The sequence below is a fragment of the Pleurodeles waltl genome, chromosome 9 (genome assembly GCF_031143425.1).
Source record: "Pleurodeles waltl isolate 20211129_DDA chromosome 9, aPleWal1.hap1.20221129, whole genome shotgun sequence".
NCBI lineage: Eukaryota > Metazoa > Chordata > Amphibia > Caudata > Salamandridae > Pleurodeles > Pleurodeles waltl.
In genome coordinates, this window is record NC_090448.1 from 997,309,572 (window position 1) to 997,329,190 (window position 19,619).

General features: G+C 40.7%; 1 protein-coding gene across 6 annotated transcripts in view; it reads left to right on the forward strand.

The window, feature by feature from the left end:
- Positions 1-19,619, forward strand: part of STYX (serine/threonine/tyrosine interacting protein) — a 363,082-nt gene that overhangs the window by 190,181 nt on the left and 153,282 nt on the right. For all 6 annotated transcript variants that reach the window (XM_069208552.1, XM_069208551.1, XM_069208555.1 and 3 more), the window contains one exon: positions 19,254-19,307. In XM_069208552.1, the coding sequence (XP_069064653.1) occupies positions 19,254-19,307 (54 nt within the window). The remainder of the gene's footprint in view (positions 1-19,253; positions 19,308-19,619) is intronic.

Genomic DNA, 19,619 nt, shown 5'->3' on the forward strand with positions numbered 1-19,619 from the left:
CTTCTGAGCAAGTGTGAGTGGTGTTTGGCTTCGATGTGGGGAAAGCGTGGGGCCGTCTCCATCATGAATATTTTCTATGTTGACATTGGCTTTCATCGGACTGCTATGTCAAACAAGTTGCACAGTCTCTCTCCGGCCCGGAGAGAAGAACCGCATGTCCCCCAGGATTGCCATTCTGCTCTGGAGGAAGCATGCCACAGCTAAGAAGATTACCAAGCAAGTACACAGCATAGCTCTGGTCATCGTAGACCTTCCAGTAATGCCTGAAGAATGCCTGGGTGACGAAGTACAGGAGAAAGATTAGGTCCTATAAAGAGGCTGATCATCGAAAACATTACATAGTATTGCTCAATGCAAATGTTTAAATTTAAGGCTGAAGGAACATGCCAGTGACTGCTAGTGCCTAGTATAATGGGGATGCCATCACAAATACTGTGTCCCTCAAGTCATTTATTAAAGTTGCAGTCTTTATTAATTATCATAAACCAGGGTTCACATAATTATTTATCCTATATGAAGCATGCACTAATAATTAGAGTTGCAATAGTGTATAAGCAAATTTCTAGGTTGAATCAAGACTCCTTAAGCTATGACAGTTCAACACGTCTGCTTGTGGCACCCCTGCTGGTGGCACCCTCTTGTCCAAGAGCAGATCTCTATCCAGCTGGCCACCCTCCTTGTTCCTGATTTCCCATCTCATTACTTGGGAGTGCAGATTGGATAGTGAACATCAACTGAAGGGCTTGGGGACTGTCCCCTGATTGTTCTCTTCCCTATCTGCCACTTCCCCATTGTTAATGGACTCACCGGTGCCTTTAGGTCCTGCTTCCTGAGATGGAGGATACACTCAGTTGCTCCAGGATCATTGGGCAGCAACTGTTCATTGATTCAGCCATTTATGTGGACTTTACAGGTCTGAGTAGAAATTACAACAGGATTATTGGTTTATCTTGTTGGCGGTGGTGGGAGGTTGCCTTTAGGGTTAACTGAGTTATTACAGGAAAGGACCTGTAATAACTCAGGTAACCATAAAACCCATTCTGTATCTATGCTACCTGAAGGACTCCCGAGAGTTAGAGTGGAGGTTATGGGTTACCACCCAAGCTTGGACCTTCTCTCCAAAGCACTGAATACTCTGGCAGCTCTGTTAAGAGGGTTAGGAAGGTTGTGGTCCTTCACCATCACTCCACCCAAATGCAAGAAAAGAAAGAGCAAAACGAGATCAAAAATGTCGGTCTGACCCCTTGGGTATGGTTTATTATGAACCCGGCTGGGTACAGGCCCGTAGCCAGAGGTTTATATTTAGGGGTGCATGGCCCTCATCTATGACTAAACATTAAATCTGCGCTCCTAACCCTGAGAATATTGTAGCATAAGGATACCGAAGACAGAATATTGAAAGGTATGTACATAAAGGGTATTGTAGACTTACTATTCCTAACTTCACATCTACATACCTTGTAGATACACATATAGTGTAGGTATTTTGGATTGGATATTCTTTCCTCAATATTCTGTGTCTTCAATATTCTGGTGTCGATTTTCAGGTGCACATCTTGTGATTTCTTGTGAAGGAATATGTGGGATTCTTTTAAGATACATATTAAAGTACACACATACAACCTTTCACAGTCCAACTTCTAATTCTATCAATTAGAGGGGATTTAAAGTAGAAGGATGTAAAGTTGTAAAGTAGGCTGACTTTAAACTTCGTGTACTTTCAAAAATGTTCAAGCTTTGTGCAATGCCAAGTGTATAAAGGTGTTTAATAATAAATAAAAAAAGCTAGCATTAGCTCAGAGTCCTCCCTCCCACACCTCTTACCTCAGGTAGTGAATTTCTAGCCTCCACACTCAAAGGTTTTTTTGCTAGAGGATGACTGCCTTAGCTCAAGTAAATTTAGGAAACCCTATCTGCTTCATAAAGTGTGGCATTTCCTAAATCCAGCCAACTTCGTAATTTAAGGTTTAATTCAACTTGACACTAATTTAAAATATCTTTAGAGAGAATGTGGAAAATATCCATCAAGTACATTTTTCAACAATGGTGAAAATTGATAAAATGTAAATGTCATTTTACTGGGGAAGGTCGCACAAAGAATTTCAGTATAACGTGGTGAAAAAAGATGGATAGTTCAATTACATTGCATCAAAGCACCATTCAAATCTCCATGGACTTTGAAGCAAGTTCCGACATTGGCATACTCCCTCAAAGTTACAAGCAGGTTGTACGAGAGGAGACCTTTCTAGACCGCAAGACTGATCAGCATGGTAAAGTATAGGTGATCGTGTGAGCCCAGAATGGATCTTTTGGATGCCATCTCCAGTTAGAGGAGCCATAGATGGACAGGCACCAACTGCCTCTAATGCTCAGAGTGGTGGTTTTATGGTTGGTGCTCGGTGTTAACATCTGTTGGTGGCGCCCTCTACGGAAAAGCATGCACTTTTCTGAGTAGTGAATGTAGACCGCATGGAAGGCTGCCATGTGTACTAGAAATGGAAATATTCACTTGCAGAGAAATTGTTTGGCATTACCACAGGTGCACATCGAAATATACATTCATGGTATGAAACAGTTAACAGACTGCCATATTTAAATATACACTAGAAAGCCAAATCACCCCCTGCCCATAGAATTTGGACTTCTCAGCAAGCAGGTTGTACTTTCTAGCGACTATACCAGCATAGACATGGCTAATATTCCTCAAAAGAGAAGGTGTCAGCATTTCTCACCAAGAGCCTATAGTAACAAATAATAATTGAACTCCATTGTTAAGCAATTTTAAAAAAGAAACAATAGTTAGGCCTCATTAGGATTTTGAAAATCCCTATGCAAGGTAATTTTTGGATCTTACACTAATATCCCTTTTAGAAAAAGTGTAAAATTCTGCTTTGAAGTCACATTGGGTCCAGGTGTATTGTTGAAAACATGGTAACCTATAAATTCCACTTAACCTCTACAGTGCGAGCGTCGGCCACTGGCCGATGCTCACACTACCTCCCTGGTGCGGGTCACGACCAGTGGCCGACACCAGTGAAGGGCTTAAAAAATCCTCTGATGTGTTGCACTGGAGGATTTTTTAAAATTGTTATAAAAAAAAAAAACAGGAGACACGGAAGATCCTGTGTCAACCCAAGAACACCCCCCCCCCCGACTCGCCCCATTGTGATGTCAGCGAGCCGAACGTCCCTGTTTGTTTTCTCCACCAAAGCAGGAAGCGGCCTTGTGGCCACTTCCTGCTCCAGTGCGGAAAACAGGGCAAAACAGCCTTCCTGACATTCGAGAAGGCCTTGATTGAAAGGGGAGACTTCCTGAACCGGTTTCCTGGCCCTCGATCACAGCACAGCTGCGGTCGTTGGCCTGGAAACCCCCAATAGACACCAGGGATTTCACAGGTTTCACCCCCCACTCACCCGGTGGGACCAGCCACCAGGAAAACCACACCCACATATAAAAGTGATCTCTTTACATGTAGGTGTGTGTGTGTGTGTGTGTGTGTGTGTGTGTGTGTGTGTGTGTGTGTATATATATATATATATATATATATATATATATATATATATATATATATATATATATATATATATATAGATATATTTCGCCACCAGTTCTCTTGCAGTTGCAGCTTGCATCTTCAAAGCAATGCACATACTCCCAACTGATGCGTTTCAACTGTAGCTTTTAGCAGCAATAAAAAAGTCAAGTACCTCTTGTGATTAGGTTTCTGCTAGAAAAGGAGCTGACTTTTGTTTAGTGGCAGTTTTGATGCCATAAAGTAACGCAGAAGGTTTATATGCCTACTGCATGGATCAAAACTGTATTATATGTGAATAACTGAGTGGATTAGTAAAGCCAGCCATTACCTATGCTATAATACAAATGTAAATGTATGTGCGAGGGGGGCTATCTTTTGCTGGGTGGTAGTGAGGGAATCGGAGGAGGAGGTAATGGGAGTGGGAGAACCAATAATGATTGTTGGACTGGGCGCTAGAGGCGTTAAAGACTGACGATTGGTATGTGACAAGATGATGTAATAGTGTCTTTTTTTTTTTTGAGTGTCTTGAGAGAACATGCTGATTGAGGGAAGGAGCTAAGTTAAGGTGACCTCTACTGTTGCAAGTATCACACACACACACACCAGCAATTTTGTGACTGTCTACATAGGCTAGTGTTTTAGAGCAACAGTTTAGCCAGTAGCAGAGATGGCATCTTGTTGGATGACTGCTGCTCAAGCCCTAGCTCGGGTTCTAGAGGACAGCTCTGATGTAGGATCAGAGACTGAAACAGCAGATACTAAGACAGCATCTGAGGGAAAGGGCAATGGAGCAGACTCTGGGAGTGATTTTTAAGTCCGAGGAGTCCCAATCGATAACTCATCTTCCAGTGATTGAGGGAGGTGATAAGGGCAGTCTTGCTGTCCCTTCACAACCATAGTCTGTGCAGCGGGACAATAGCGGTTTAGCCCAACCCAGAGAACAGTTGCATGCGGCAGCAAGCACAGAGAGAGTGCTCTCTTGGGAGTTTCCCAATTTAGTTCAGCCCCAAGTTCCACCGCCCAAATCGTATTGTAGAGACATCAAAATTATCTATCACAAAACAACCTGGTTTTGTAAGGCAGACACCTGCGTTTTTGGCCCTTGGCTCAGCGGCCATCTAGGGAAACCTACCGAACCCAGACATTTCTGGAAACTAGACATCCGGGGGAGTCCATAGAGGTGTGACTTGTGTGAATTCCCCAAACGTTTCCTACCCAGAATATCCTGCAAAGCTGAAATATTGCATAAAAACTCTATTTTTTCTTGCATTTCAGTCACACAAACTACAGGAATATGCTGGGAATTCCTACCACCCAGTGTTTCCCCACCTGTCCTGATAAGGAATCTGGGTAACAGAACCTGGTGAGAGCCCCACAAGTCACCCCATCCTGGATTCCCCTGGATGTCAAGTTTAAAAAAAAAAAAAAATGCACAGGTTTGGTAGGTTTTCCTAGGTACCAGCTGAGCTAGAGACCAAAATCCACAGCTAGGCACTTTCCAAAAAACACATCAGATTTCTGTGTAAAAATGTGATGTGTGTCCATGTTGCGTTTCCTGTCGGGAACATTAGGCCTACCCGCGTAATGAGGTACCATTTTTATCAGGAGACTTGGGGGGGGGAGAGGGGGTGGGGGGAGTGTTATTGCTCCTAGTCGTTCTCTACTTAATTTCCTTCCAAATGTAAGACAGTTTGTAAAAAACACTTCTATTTGAGAAATGACCTGTAATTCACATGCTACTATGGGGACCCCGAAATTCAGAGATGTGCATATAACCACTGCTTCTCAACACCCTATATTGTGCCCATTTTGGAAATACAAACGTTTCCTTGATATCTATTCTTCAGTCTTTATATTTCACCAAATGAATTGCTTGTATAACCGGTATACAATGAAAACCCTTATCAAGGTGCAGCTCATTTATTGGCTCTGGGTACCTAGGGTTCTGGATGAACCTACAAGCCCTATATATCCCAGAGTCCAGCAGACGTAACAGTATATTGCGTTTGAAAATTTGACATTGCAGGAAAAAGTTAGAGTAAAACGTCGAAAAATGGCTGTTTTTTTCCAGCTCTGTTTCAATATATTTTTATTTTAGCTGTTACTTTCTGTAGGAAAACCTTGAAGCATCTAGACAAATGGTCCTTTTCTGAATTCAGAATTTGGTCTGCTTTTCAGAAATGTTTAGCTGTCCTGGATCCAGCATTGGTTTCACACCCATTTCTGTCACTGTCAGGAGGCTGAAAGCACAAAAATAGTAAAAATGGGGTATGTCCCATTAAAATGCCAACATTATGTTGAAAAATTTGGTTTTCTGATTAAAGTCTGCCTGTTCCTGAAAGCTGGGAAGTTGGTGATTTTAGCACCACAGCCCATTTGTTGATTCAATTTTCTGGGAAAACACCACATGCTTTCTTCTGCAGACCTTTTTTCCCATTTTTCGGGGGAAAAAAACTAAATGTTTGCTGTATTTTGTCTTGATTTTTTTTTTTGGTCTCCTCCTGGGGAACCCACAAACTCTGGCTACCTTTAGAATCCCTAGGATGTTGGAAAACAGGGCACAAATTTGGTATAGATAGCTTATGTGTACAAAAAGTTATGAATGCCTAAGTGCGAACTATCCCAAATAGCCAAAAAAGGGCTCAGCACTAGGGGCGTGTGGGGTGGGGCAGCAGCTAAGGGGTTAAAATCTCCAATCGCCATTGCTCTTTGTACCCAGCTCTCTTTTTATTCCTTTAGGCTCACTCTTACTTTCTCAATTCTTTCCCAATCCTCAAATCTCTGTCCCCATTGCCTCAACTTTTTCCCCACTGTCCCTTTCTGTTTGATACTTCGGCATTTATGTTCCCATTCCTGTCTCTCCTGCTCGCTTTTGTCTTTTTCAATTAGCTCTGCATTTGTTCTCTCAATCTTCTCTCCTTTTCCAAAAGTTCTTCTCTCTATCTTCTCTTTTGTCTTCCATGTACTTCTCAATTTTTATTCTCTTTCTAGCCCTCTTCTCCATAGACTGTGTAGGGCAACAGAAACTTTCTCTTAGCTGTGTATGGCCTTTACCAGCACCTGACAGCTTTCTTTGACCACTGTGCTTTTCGTTGCTTCCCTGTCCCAGAAGCAAATCATCCAGGGGAACTCCTGGACTGGAGGAGTCCCTGGCGATCATGGAACAAAGGCGTTAGCGCAATGTGGACATCACATTCCTCCATCTTCTGGTCAATTCCTGTTGGACAGGACTTGAGGCTGCATGGTTTTAGTGGATTCTATCTGCTTTAGGCAGACAATGTCATACATCACACTACTTTCAAAGTATAGTGTACTTCAACAGATCATCAACAGCACTGGAAAATACGTTTTTCTAATAAAATCACCAGAAACCTTTCCTTTTCCAAAATCAAAGTCGGCATGGGAGGGAAATGCTTCCCACAAGTCCCAAGTTTTTTGTTCATTTTTCTGTACTGCTCAGCACACTGTCTACACTGATACAGCCAAACAAAACTTATAGCAGGCTGTGCTAATGGTATCTGCGTGGATCCACAAATGTACTTCCCCACAGCATTCCTATGCTTCTCTTGATAACAATAGTACCTCATTTGTGTGATTGAGCAATTCCCCATGAAGGGAAAGGCTCCTGAGGCCTTAAAGACATAGGGAATGATCAAGATTTTGCCTTGCAAATTGGCCAGTTCTAGCTGTGTGTAGCTTCGGTATTTTAGGCCAGGGCTCTGTTAGCACCCAGGGAAATCTGCCATGCCCAGTTATTACTGTAAACAAGCTACGTAGGGTCATCTGGAGTAGCTTGTTTGAACACCTTTTTATACCCAGAATGCCCGGCAAACAACAAACTTTGGCTAAATCAGATTTTCCTCATATTTCTGTAAAGGAAAATTCCGGAATCTGTCACACTCCTCCTAATAAAAATGCTACCCTAAAAGGTTAATAAATATTATGCATTTAGTACATTATTACATGGGGCCTCTAAACAGCAATTTGTATTATGACCATAAATTAGGTAAAGGTAAAGCGGAATTTCAAAGGAGTCCATATGTTTTTAAAAAAGCAAATTCATACTACACAGATCTTAAAGTACAATATACAAAAATCTGAAAGTGTTATTCAATGTCCTGGGGAGATATGTAGAGAGGCCAATTATAATACAAATGCTTTCAGCCTCAGATTCCCTGATTATGGCTTCCACATTATTTGTTTCAAGAAGATGAATCCTTAACGTGTTCATCCTGGCAGGGTTATTTGAATATGAAACAATTTTTGAAAGACAGTCTATTATAGAAGGCCTTTGTGACACAGCAGTCTATATTGGATTGTTTCAGATTCACATTACTCCTAGGTAGGATATTTGCAGCCCTCTGCAGCAGGCACATTAACCTAAAGAATTATCTGGCTCCTGAAAACAGAATAAAGATCTGTAGAGCAGATACATTATCTTACCAGGCTATATTTCACTACAGGCCAGTGTAGGCTGGAGGAATGTCAGTCAAATATAAGTCGTTCCTGACTTGTGATAGCTCTCCCCCAGCACAACAGGCTAATCAAACTTCATGGCATATTGGATTTTGGAGTTTCCTGATTGGCCATTGCTGCTCAATGACTGGTAGGTTTAGGTAGTCACAACCACTTACGTGTCAGGAATAGGAAATGTCATAAACATTGCTGGCTTAAGAACAATTTGACTCAATGACCGGTACAGTTGTGCAATCTCTTCACATATGTGAAAGGTGATCAGGGAATTTAGCTAATGCCCATCAAATTCTTGGCCTCTCAGGTGTGACAGTGAACTAGTGTTGATAGCATTTTTCATTCTGGCTGCTCACACACAACACTGTGGCATGTCACAGGGGGTCCATCAAATGCCCTTTTATTATTACCTGACCTCCTCACCAATCCTGATTATATCATTCAACCTCATCTGCTACAATTATGTAGATGACACAAATCATTTCTAAAAATGGATGGTCTAGAAGACCTCTGCAGTTGAAAACTACGGTCATAAACACAAGGATGATGAATAACCATCTAAAGCTAAATACCGCAAAGAAAGAGCTTATGACCTGCAGACAATGACAAAAATACCAGCCACTACCATAAGGCCTGAGGAACATGAGGCCCCTCCAACAATATCAAAAGAAGTACCCAAATATAGGGATAACCACGGATTCAGACCTATCCTCAACACAGCATGTTAAGTGTCATAAAGAGTGCCTTCTCCACAATGAAAACACTACATTGTATCTTCCTATACATTGTGTACCAACAGCAACTGCATAATTGTAGTCTGCTAGTTTGACTTTGCCAATAGCCTATACCTTGGTGCACCCACATTCATCATACTCAAAATACAACTCATCCAAAATGATGCTGCAAGGCTTCTACTTGGCTTTCTCCCAAGATAACACATGAATCCAGTCTAGTAATAACTACACTGGCTACCTATAGTAAGAAGGGCAATGTTCAAGGCGCTCATCATTGCTCACAGAGCCTCTAGTGAAAAGGACTGCTATAACCTCCAGCTGCTAAAAACAAGCAAAATAAACAAATAAAAAGACTGCGCTCCAGACTTGCACCACTTTTCATCATACCACCTTACAGTAACAAATCTGTAGGAGGCACTGTGTTCTCAGTACAAGCAGCCAAGCTCTGGAGCACACCATCATGCAGCGTTGGAAGCACCCAAGAACAAATACACTTTAAAACACAGATGAAAAACTTGGCTGTTTCCAAGACAACTACACCATCACATATCCTGGCAGCAGAACCTAGAAAGACAGTTGCACCCTCAAGTTCAATCTTAAGCTTACAACCCACAGATTTGCATCTCCTACATTCAATTAAGGTATATATGCTATGAGAGTTGTCCATCATCAGTACTGCACAGCCAATAAACTAGTCATCACTAAATGAACAGGCATAGAATATATCTGTCAGACACTGCAGGTCAATTGGAAGACTTTTTTTCTAGTTTATGACTGCAGGTCCCAAATATGCACTGGCTGCATCTTTACCGCTCACAATGGCTTTCGGATATGAGATGATGATAACAATGCACATACCAGCAGATCGCTCCACTTTTTTCCCCCTCCAGAAACGCTAGCTCTGGCTCACAACTATGCACTAGAGGGCATATTTACTAAGATTTTTTGTATGAGGTTGCATTACTTATGTGGCACAGCCTGACATCAAACTATTTTGGTATTTACTAAGCAATAAAAAGCCACTTTGTGTGATTTAGTAAATACAAGGTAACGGAAGACAGACAATATCATTGCCTTATGTTACCAAGGTGTTGCATGGGTGGAGCGTGTGTATTCCCATGCATCCACCCATGGATTTTGGCACATTCCTAGATTTACTACAGCTAGTATACCTGGGAATGTGTGCAAAATGCTATGCCTTTCCCAGTGAGGGGAAATGGAAAAAATGTCTTTAGTTCTCTTTGTTGCTTCCTAATTCTATGCCTGCAGCACACAAAGAAAGAGGAATATGCCTCTAAGCATTGTTTTTGTGCAGGAAGATGTCCCTTGCTGCCTTAAAACAATACTGCCTGTAGCCCAGGTGTGCCAGCATTGGCACTAGGCAGCACACAGTGGACCAGTACTAGAAGACCGCATACATTTGCCATATATTTGTAAATGTGGTGCATTTCTGCTGTCTGTCTTTCACAACGCAGCACAGCAAGTTGCATTACTGTGTGTTATGTGAAATGTAAGTAAACCTGTCCCAAAAGTTTCTGATTGGACAATCCAGTGCAGTAACCACCTAAGCAGAATATAATCATAAGAAATAGCATAAAAGGACCTGCAGAGCTGTTTCAAGCTGCCAGTTTACTGAAGAACCATAAACTGTATGTTTGTGTCCACCACACTAGTTTGTGCTACACCTCATAACACGATAACCACACCTTGGTGGTCTTCACCCACAAAAAGGAAACGCTTCCTACATAGGATCACAAACAAAAAGATAACCCTTCCAACAACACACCACCCTGTATGGCGCAGCTTACTGTGATGTAGGTAAGTGTATCAGTGCCACACATAGGGGTGGTAATTGCTATACAAATGTGCAGTACAATACAGTACAATATTTTATTATCTGTGCATCAAGATTTGTTTTGATCTTTGTTTTGATCTTTGTTTACATCACACTTCAGAATTAAAAAAAAAAAAATGCTTCATTTGTGCTGTCATAACCCATGGTACATGTTGAAATATTTGTACAGGTATTTTTTTTTTGTGAATTAGAAACAAATTGAAACCCTACAATATTTGGTAGTGCTCCCTGTAAGCAAGGCCCCTGGAACTATGCAATATGGTGTCTGTGTTGTTTTCCACATAATTAGGAATTCTGCCACATTTGCCACATCTTTCATGATATGCTGCATAATCTGCACAGTTTAACAAAAGCCAAATTTTGTTTCAATTCAAACAGCTCAACACTTACCCAAAATGCTATAATATTTGCTGCTGCATACTGGCAAGTCCTTAGCAAAGGTTGAGTGGTTACTTTTCAGTTACTTAAAGCTGTATGTGGATGTGGAACCTGTACTAATAAAGTGAAACCGCTGCCCAGGTAGTGTTAACGTTTAAAAATTAGATAATAATGAAGTGATACTATCACAAAATATGCTGTTTCAGGCCGCATAATTTGTGTTTTCTTTCCACATCACTTAATCCACACTGCTGCATAATTTAGGCCTCCTCTGTCGCATAATTCCAGTGGCCCTGTCTGTACCCCCGAGAGATTGACACATAGTTCACTTTTCAAAATCCTGTCCCTTTGCAGTCAAAAACATGTTAAGAGAACAAGCAGCAATTTATCAGAGGATATAACCTGACATTTAATTTGTCTTGTAACGTGCAGCAAACGTAAAAAGATAAAAACAAAATGTAAAGACATTTTTATTGTTCATTCACCTTTTGAACCCCTGCACCTATATACTGTGCCAGCTGCCTCGTCATTTAGTGGGGCCAAAGATTATTATAGGCTGGCCTGGCCCACAAATGCCCCCAGCCCGGTAGCTACAGCTGTGACTGGGTAAGTGGAATCAGCACAATGACTCCCTTGCTCTGTCTCTGTAGATTTCGGGAGGCCTTGTCCAATTTAAAATGAAATGATTGCTGTTCTCCTTTTGTTCCCCAGTGAAGTGGATCCAAAAAATAAGCCATAGTTGCTACACCTACTCATACCCAAAAAGCTGAGAAGTGAACACATTATATAGTATAGCTCCACTCAGAAGTTTAAGTTTAAGGCTAAAGGGACTTGAACATACCAGTGACTCCTAGTACCTATTTAAATGGGGATGCAAACAACTCTTTGGAAGGCAAAGGCTGTTCGTAGAAAGTTTTGATGTGTGACTGATCCATCTGCCTCGACCTCTGTCCAGGGTGAAGGCTGAGCGTATTAATAACACCGATACCAGGTGGAACACCCCAATACAAGCAGGTATCATTTTGAATAAACTATACCTATAGGCTTTGTCAAGGGGTCTCCACATCTATGAAACAATCCGCTTTGTCAACACATTATAACAACAGTAACCAGATTTAAAAGTCACCATCATATCAATGAAATTAGTAACCATGTTTAACTGCAATCATTTTAGTTATTAAAAGCATTGCAATGTTGTCAAAAATCATTGCCCGCTGTATATTTTAAATTCAGTCAATTGAGAATCAAATAACATGTCTTACAGTCTTTCTTTTATTTCTTCAGGCCATATAATAGTCATAGGACCAACCACTAGGGGTCCTTCTACTCTTGAGCTGTAGAGTAAAAGCTGGAAGTGCTTGAACATTAAGTAAAAGTCTTCCCACATCCTGTGTTCTAGGACCTGGAAGATGTAGGTTCATTTTATGGATTAATCTTGGGCGGCTGTGCCACCTTCTGCAGCCCCCACCAATCATCACAGACTTGTCTGTGATGCCATGCCCCTCCTTGTGGCACCACACACAAGCAAAATGTTAATTAGCCCTGGCAGGGCATTATGGGGCTTTCTCAGGCGGTTAAGCAGTAGATAATAATGAGCTGCTGCTCCACTCTGCTTTAGGCAGCAGATTTGCACCACCATCTACCTTTTTGTTTACTTTTTCAAAATACATTTTTGAGTATGGGTGTTCTGAACCTACTCACAGCAGCCAAACAGTCCACTTAATGTTGAGGGTTGTAAGGGGAACCCAGAAACCCCACTACTTCAGACTCTCCTTACACGCTGCCCTCCAGTGCCCTGGTAGCCGGCCTCTTGGTTTGTACTTTTATAAATTACATTTTTTCACAGCACTCCTATAGTACTGAATTACTTATTATTATTATTATTATTATTAATATTTGTTTCCATTTTGTCCCAGTGGAGGCCCTCTAGGACCCCTCCAGAAGGCCTAGGGGGTTCAAGGTTTCTATACCCTGCCCCCTATATGTTATTTCATTATGTTTACAGGGACACGAGGACTAACACATACATGCATATGCCATGGCAGTGAGATAAACGTGGCTGAATATTATATTAACTGTACTACTATAATAATAAACGCACATTATAACAGAGCAAAGGCCAAATTCAAGTTTATTAAAGTACAAAACTGACATAAGAAAAACACTGTGCTGTCTCACAGATTGCACATAACAAATAGTTTGTGCAGGAAAACAACTCTTCCAATAGTCCTGAGGCCTTGTCAGTTTAATTATTTTTTTTATTTTTTTTACCTCACTGCACAAATGTAACTCCTTGGTCAATTATCTTGCTTGTTGAAATAAATACCTATGTAGAAATACCATGGCACAAACAACTTAAGCAGATGAATAGGCGTCCCTCAACCAAAACTATATACAGCTGCCACTGGGACAAGTTTATGGCTTGGTGTTCCTCCTGTAACATTGATCCACTTTCTACACCTTTGTTGGGGGTACTGTTTATGCTGTATTTAGCCTGGCAGGGCCTACCCTTGGGTAATGTTAAATATTATCTTTCAGCCATCTCTGCTTTTTTGCTGCTAGCAGATCAGCCCCTACTGCTCAAGTCACTTGTTGTGGCACGTGTCCTTATGGATCTGCAATATTTGTTTACCTTTACCTTTTTTGTCATGCCCCAATGGGTCCTGAATCTGATTCTGACTTTCCTTATGTGTTCCTCATTAGAGCTCCTACATAGGTGTCCTCGCAGCTACTGACAGTTAAGACAGTATTCTTGGTGGCCATTACATCTGCCAAGAGGGTCAGTGAGCCTCAAGCTGTTTCAGTGAAACCTCCATACGCCAGCTTCTACCCATACTGGTTTTTCGAACTTGTGTCTCTTTTCATGCGGATAGTGGTGACCCCTTTCCATGTTGGCCAAAGCATCACATCACCTAAATTTTTCGCCCTGCCTCATCCTTCCTTAAGTCCATTGTTAGGATTTAAAAGACGCTCTCTTTTTATATCAGTTGCACCATAGAACACGGTCAGCTCTTGATTGGCTGCTGTGGAGCGAAAAACGTCACGGCGGTGCAGAAACGGAGCATCCCTCGATAGATTGTGCTCTGCATTAAAATCTGCTATTCACTAGCTAAGAGGCAGCCTCTGAGTTGCCACATGGGTGTCCCACCACACGTTCACAAAGCACTACTGCTTGGTCAGTCAGGTCTTCTGGATGGGCATTTTGCCTGTTCATTCCTCCAGCACTTTCCAGTTGGAGCCATCCCCAGACCTACCTCTAGGAAGGTATTGCTTGGGTATCTATTCTAAAGTGAGGAATCTGAGGTTAGAAGTCTCTGAGGAGAACGAGTTACTTACCTTTTGGAACTGCTTTTCTAGATAGAGACTATCTAGCCGCATATTCCGAACTGTCTATCCCATTCTCTCCTGCAAAATGGGCTTTTAATCCAAAAGCCCTGCGTAGTGTCTGCACATTGATCACTCATTGATCTGTCACATCCCTGCATTTTGTGGTACAGAAATAATCATGAAAGATACTGATGTCAGTGCGCTGGGGTGGCGCCTATGTAGGCAACTCGCATTTCTGACACTTTTTCATTTAACAGAGCTGCCTGATACCACCAACGCGCTAGAGATACTGCTCAAGATTCCAGTTTGATGCTTGGGGTCTCACTTCTGCCCTTGTTACCCCTGGCCTGGAGCAATACTCCCCACTGTGCTTTTCTGCTTCCATCTATGTTGCAAGGTCCAGTTGTGACGCTTAGATTACATTCGGATGGACCTCCTCATGGAAGTGCTCGAAGCTCTGCAACTGAAATATATTATGCAAGATTCATAGGCTTCTGCTCTTGTATACCTTTTCCAGGTTGTTTTTAATTTCTGGATGTTGGTAATGACTGAAAAGATTTGAATTACAGCCAAGGATTTGAAAATACATAAGTCAATATGTTTCATAGTGTTCCTTTTTTTCTGTCTCTCTCCTGGTGTTCGTGAACACGGAGACAAAATAAAAAACTAAGAGAGAACCATTTTTTTTTTTTTTCTCTTGCGGAGAAAGCAGGGTTCTCAGACCAGTTATTTAAATATATATATGTCCACATCGGAAACGAGTGTGGAGAATATATCAGACCTAGAAGAGACCCCGGGTCCAAGTACATCGGTGGTTCAACCATTTACTACGTTGGACGAGTATCGTTTTTTACAGATGAGCTCAAGACCGCAGAGGAAACCTCCGATAGACAAAGGCGAAGGCGCAGAAACAAAAAGACCAGGAGAGGGGGCAGGTCAACAAGGAAACGAGAATTTGGCTGGCAGGAATGCACGACAAACCAGGAGAAAGAAATAATGAAGGATAGAGAGCTGACAGTAGTTAACATATCTTCTCATACTTTGTCACAGGATGAACGATCGAAATTGGAATTGGGGCCATCATTCTGCCCGACAGCGAATTTCAACTATACGAAAACACAAATTGATATCTTTCACCTGATCAGAAAATTTAAGTTAATGAAAATTTTTGCACAACAGAAGGATGGAACTGTATCACATATAATAGAAATAAACAATTTGGAGATTGCTCCAGAATTAATGATTAGTGATATAGACGGATAAGCTGCCTTACGAGAACTGGAGATAGGAGAAAGAACATGGGAGACAGATATGGAATTACTAGAGGATCTAGACCTACAAACAGATTTGTGCCAGCGGCAGCAGTTTTAAAGCTAAATCGAGATGTAATCCAGTCTTACCACATGATAATATTGATGCTTTTCATGAAGCAGTAACTTTGGAGCTGTTCAATTTGTGGAAGAGGACGAAAGATGCTTTTGCACGAAATTTAACAGCAGGTCAACAAACAGCACTAACATCTCTTAAGAAAGCAACCTCATTTGTGATAAAGCCAGCGGATAAGGGCGGTAATGTAGTGTTATGGGATGCTACTAAGTATCAACAAGAAGTTAAGAGGCAACTGCTTAATCCAGCCTGTTATGAGATATCCACAATGTCAGCTTACCGGCATTCTATAAGCAGGTTCCATGATTTGCTCTTTGAAGGCGTCAGTAGAGGTCTACTTTCGGATGATGAGTATACGTTTTTACTGGTACGGAAACCAGTGGCACCTTGTTTTTATCTGCTACCCAAGATTCACAAGGATAGTGAAAACCCTCCTGGTCGTCCTATAGTGTCGGCAAGAGGCAGTTTATTGGAGAATGCTTCCATTTATTTAGACTACTTCTTGAGTCCTTATGTATTCAATTTAAACTCATATTGCAGAGATACTACAGATTTTTTAACAAAAATACAGGATATTCCTTGGCAAACTAACTATATCATGGTAACCATAGATGTAGTATCGCTATACACTTGCATCCCACATGAGAAGGGAATTCAGGCTTGTCGACATTTCTTTAGGGACAAACCAATTAGATTTTTGGAACACTCTGAACTGCTTCTGAATATGTTAAAATTCTGTTTGGAAAACAATTTTTTATATATGAGGATCAATGGTATAGACAAATAACTGGGACTGCGATGGGAAGCTGCTTTGCTCCCAGTTATGCCTGTTTATTTATGGGATGGTGGGAAACACAATTGGTGATGTCAGATGATAATATGGAATGGTTCCAACACGTTATATTTTGGACACAATATATCGATGATATATTTATGATATGGGAAGGTCCAGAGTCAATGTTATATGATTTCTTGAATTCGTTACCAAACGGGGATCTAAATTTACATTTTTCATATAAAATACACAAACAGGTGATGGGATTTTTAGATATAGAGGTCAGTGTAAAAGAAGGTACATTACATACAAAATTGTTCAGAAAAAGTACATCGGGGAATAGCATTCTACACGCTACGAGTCACCACCCACCGAACGTAAAATGGAGCATACCCTATGGGGAATTATTAAGAGCTAAGAGAAACTGTAGTACCCCACAAAGCTTTGAGAGAGAACGATTAATAATGACACAGAGATTCAGATCTAGGGGGTATCCACATAGAATAGTGAAGAAGGCATGCCAAAAGACAGAAGATGTTCAAAGGGCGGAACTATTGATGCCTAAAAAAAGAGGAGAAGGCATCAACACCCCGAGATTTGTGACAGTTTTCAATGCATATTCTTCAGAAGTCAAAAAGATTCTCATAAAATATTGGCATCTTATCAAGGCTGACAGAATAATTGGGCAGCTAGTAAGCCGTACTCCTATGATAACCTATAAAAGAAGCAGTTCTTTAAGGGACATTTTGGTACATAGTTACACAAGGAAAAACAAAGAAACTTTTTTAGATAAACATCAAGGTTTCTATAAATGTGCAAAGTGTAAAGCATGCAGATATAGTTCAAATCGGAAGCAATATGAGTTACCCACGGGTAGACAAGCGAATATTAGAAAATATATTAATTGCAATTCAGATTTTGCTATATATGTAATAGAATGCCCATGTGGGTTGCAATATGTCGGCAGTACAATCTTTCCTCTGAAAAAACGTATTCTTGAGCACTGGAGAGCAATATTAAATAAGGATGTTGCTTACCCATTAGCGCGACATTGTAATCTTAAACATGAGGGAAAAGTTGAGAAGATGAAATTTTTTGGCATTGACCGGGTCCTAGCCACTCCGAGAGGAGGGGATAGAGAAAAACAATTAAGGAGATTGGAGTCTGAATATATTATTCAGCTAAATAGCCGTTATCCTTGGGGACTGAATAAGGACGAGGAACTTTCTGTTCATATTGGTTAGTTTGATGGTGAAAAGGCAGGGGTTAATTACAGTAATGTCAGGTTACCTTTTATATTCTGTTGAAAGGCCTACATAAATATTAATTTGATGATTTATTGTTTCATAACAGTGGCTCATCCAATTATTTGTATCAGTGTTGACTAAATTATGAGTATTACACAAAAACGGGAAGGTTATAAAAAATGGACATCTAGAAATATAATACTAGAATTTATATTCCTATGCATATATATAAATATATATATACAAATATATATATATGTATCTTCTATGTCTATGGATGAGGGTATATATAGAAAGTGGGAGGGGCCACATCATTTCTTTTGTATTTTTCGCAAGAAGGGCCAAGGAAGAAGACCGTGAAGGTTGAAACGCGTTGCCCTATGTTCTGTTTAATGGATTTTTGAAATAAATGAAGGCCATTGATTTGCAAGGAGTGCCAGATTATGATTTGTTTTTTGGCGAGGATTTAAAATGGGTCCTGTGCCCATTTACTGAGCACCAAACTCGATAGGCGAGCGCTGGAAGGAACACAGGATTGCCTTTTGATATATATCTATCTATCTCTAGGACTAAGCACTCCATAATGCATAATGGACTGGTATTTTGGCGGGGTAATGGCAGAAAACTGTCCGTGCTCGCTTTGCAAATCCAGTCAGGACACAGGACGGTATTCCTTCTTTATCTCCCTCCTTTACACTTCCTTCTATTGACGGAGGAAGACATGAGCAGCTGACCGCTGCTCCAGTGTAATGTTTCTAGTAAAGATTAGGAAAGCTTGACACTTGTCAACTGTGCCTATCCCCCATAGGAGTAGGTAACATACAAGTAAGGCTCCGTCAAGGAGAGGAGGCCTATGCTCCCTTGGCAATTTTTTGAAAGGATAATGCATACACAATAGGTTGTATGTCCAATTCATTAATTACTTTAGAAAAATACATGAGTAAAAGTCAGAATAGGTGCTCCAAAAAAACAGTGCAGTGAAAGTGACTGCTTTTAAGTTACCCCTGTTTAGAAATGCAGCTTTATAATGATACCACTGCTCCATCTATCTATTGCCTGAAAAGGAAAATCAGTGTAATGCCAATGATGGCTGTGGTGATGGCTTTGTACTCCGATAGGTCACTCCTCCATGCTAGCACTGCTGGAGCCGCACTGGAAAGGGGCCATTTTGCTACTCGGCTCAGTAGTACCACCCGAGCAAGTTGTGTTAAGTCAGTAAAAATGGAAGAAAAAGTCAGAGAAGCCTTGAAAAGCCAAAATATTTGATGTCGTTGCTATCGTTAATGCACACCTAATGTTGCAACAAAGATGTTTGATGTAGGACATGTGATGTGCTGGAAATAATTGTTTGTTTTGCGTTATGCTCAGTAAGTGATTTAAAAAAAAAAAAAAAAGCTCGCCCTAGATGTTCCATGGAAATAGTGCACCTTGTACGTTTTTCTTTTTACACTCAAACTACTATCTTAAAGACAGTGTAACAATGTATGTACTGTTGAACTGAATTAAAGTTGTAGTTGTGTTTTTAAAACGTGTTTTCTTTTAATAGGAAATTTTACCGGGACTGTTTTTAGGGCCGTATTCTTCAGCCATGAAAAGCAAGGTAATCCTTTTTTTTTTTTTATTTTTTTAAAGCCAATATTTGTTCAGAGTGCTTCCTTTTTTACCATTGCTTTTCTATTTGAAATATTGGGACTAGTGACTTTGTGTTGCTTGTTGAGCGGTTTTAAATGTATTTGATAAAGTTCACTTTCAGAAGTTTTTAAACACTCTGGGAATTGCATTTATTTATTTTCTAGCTTGTTTGTATATGATCTGATTTTTGGGTTACCAAATGTGAAGAACTACTGATGCAAAGTTCCTACACAATAACTTTGAGAAAAGTAGCGTTATAAAGCATGTGTGAATTGACTTG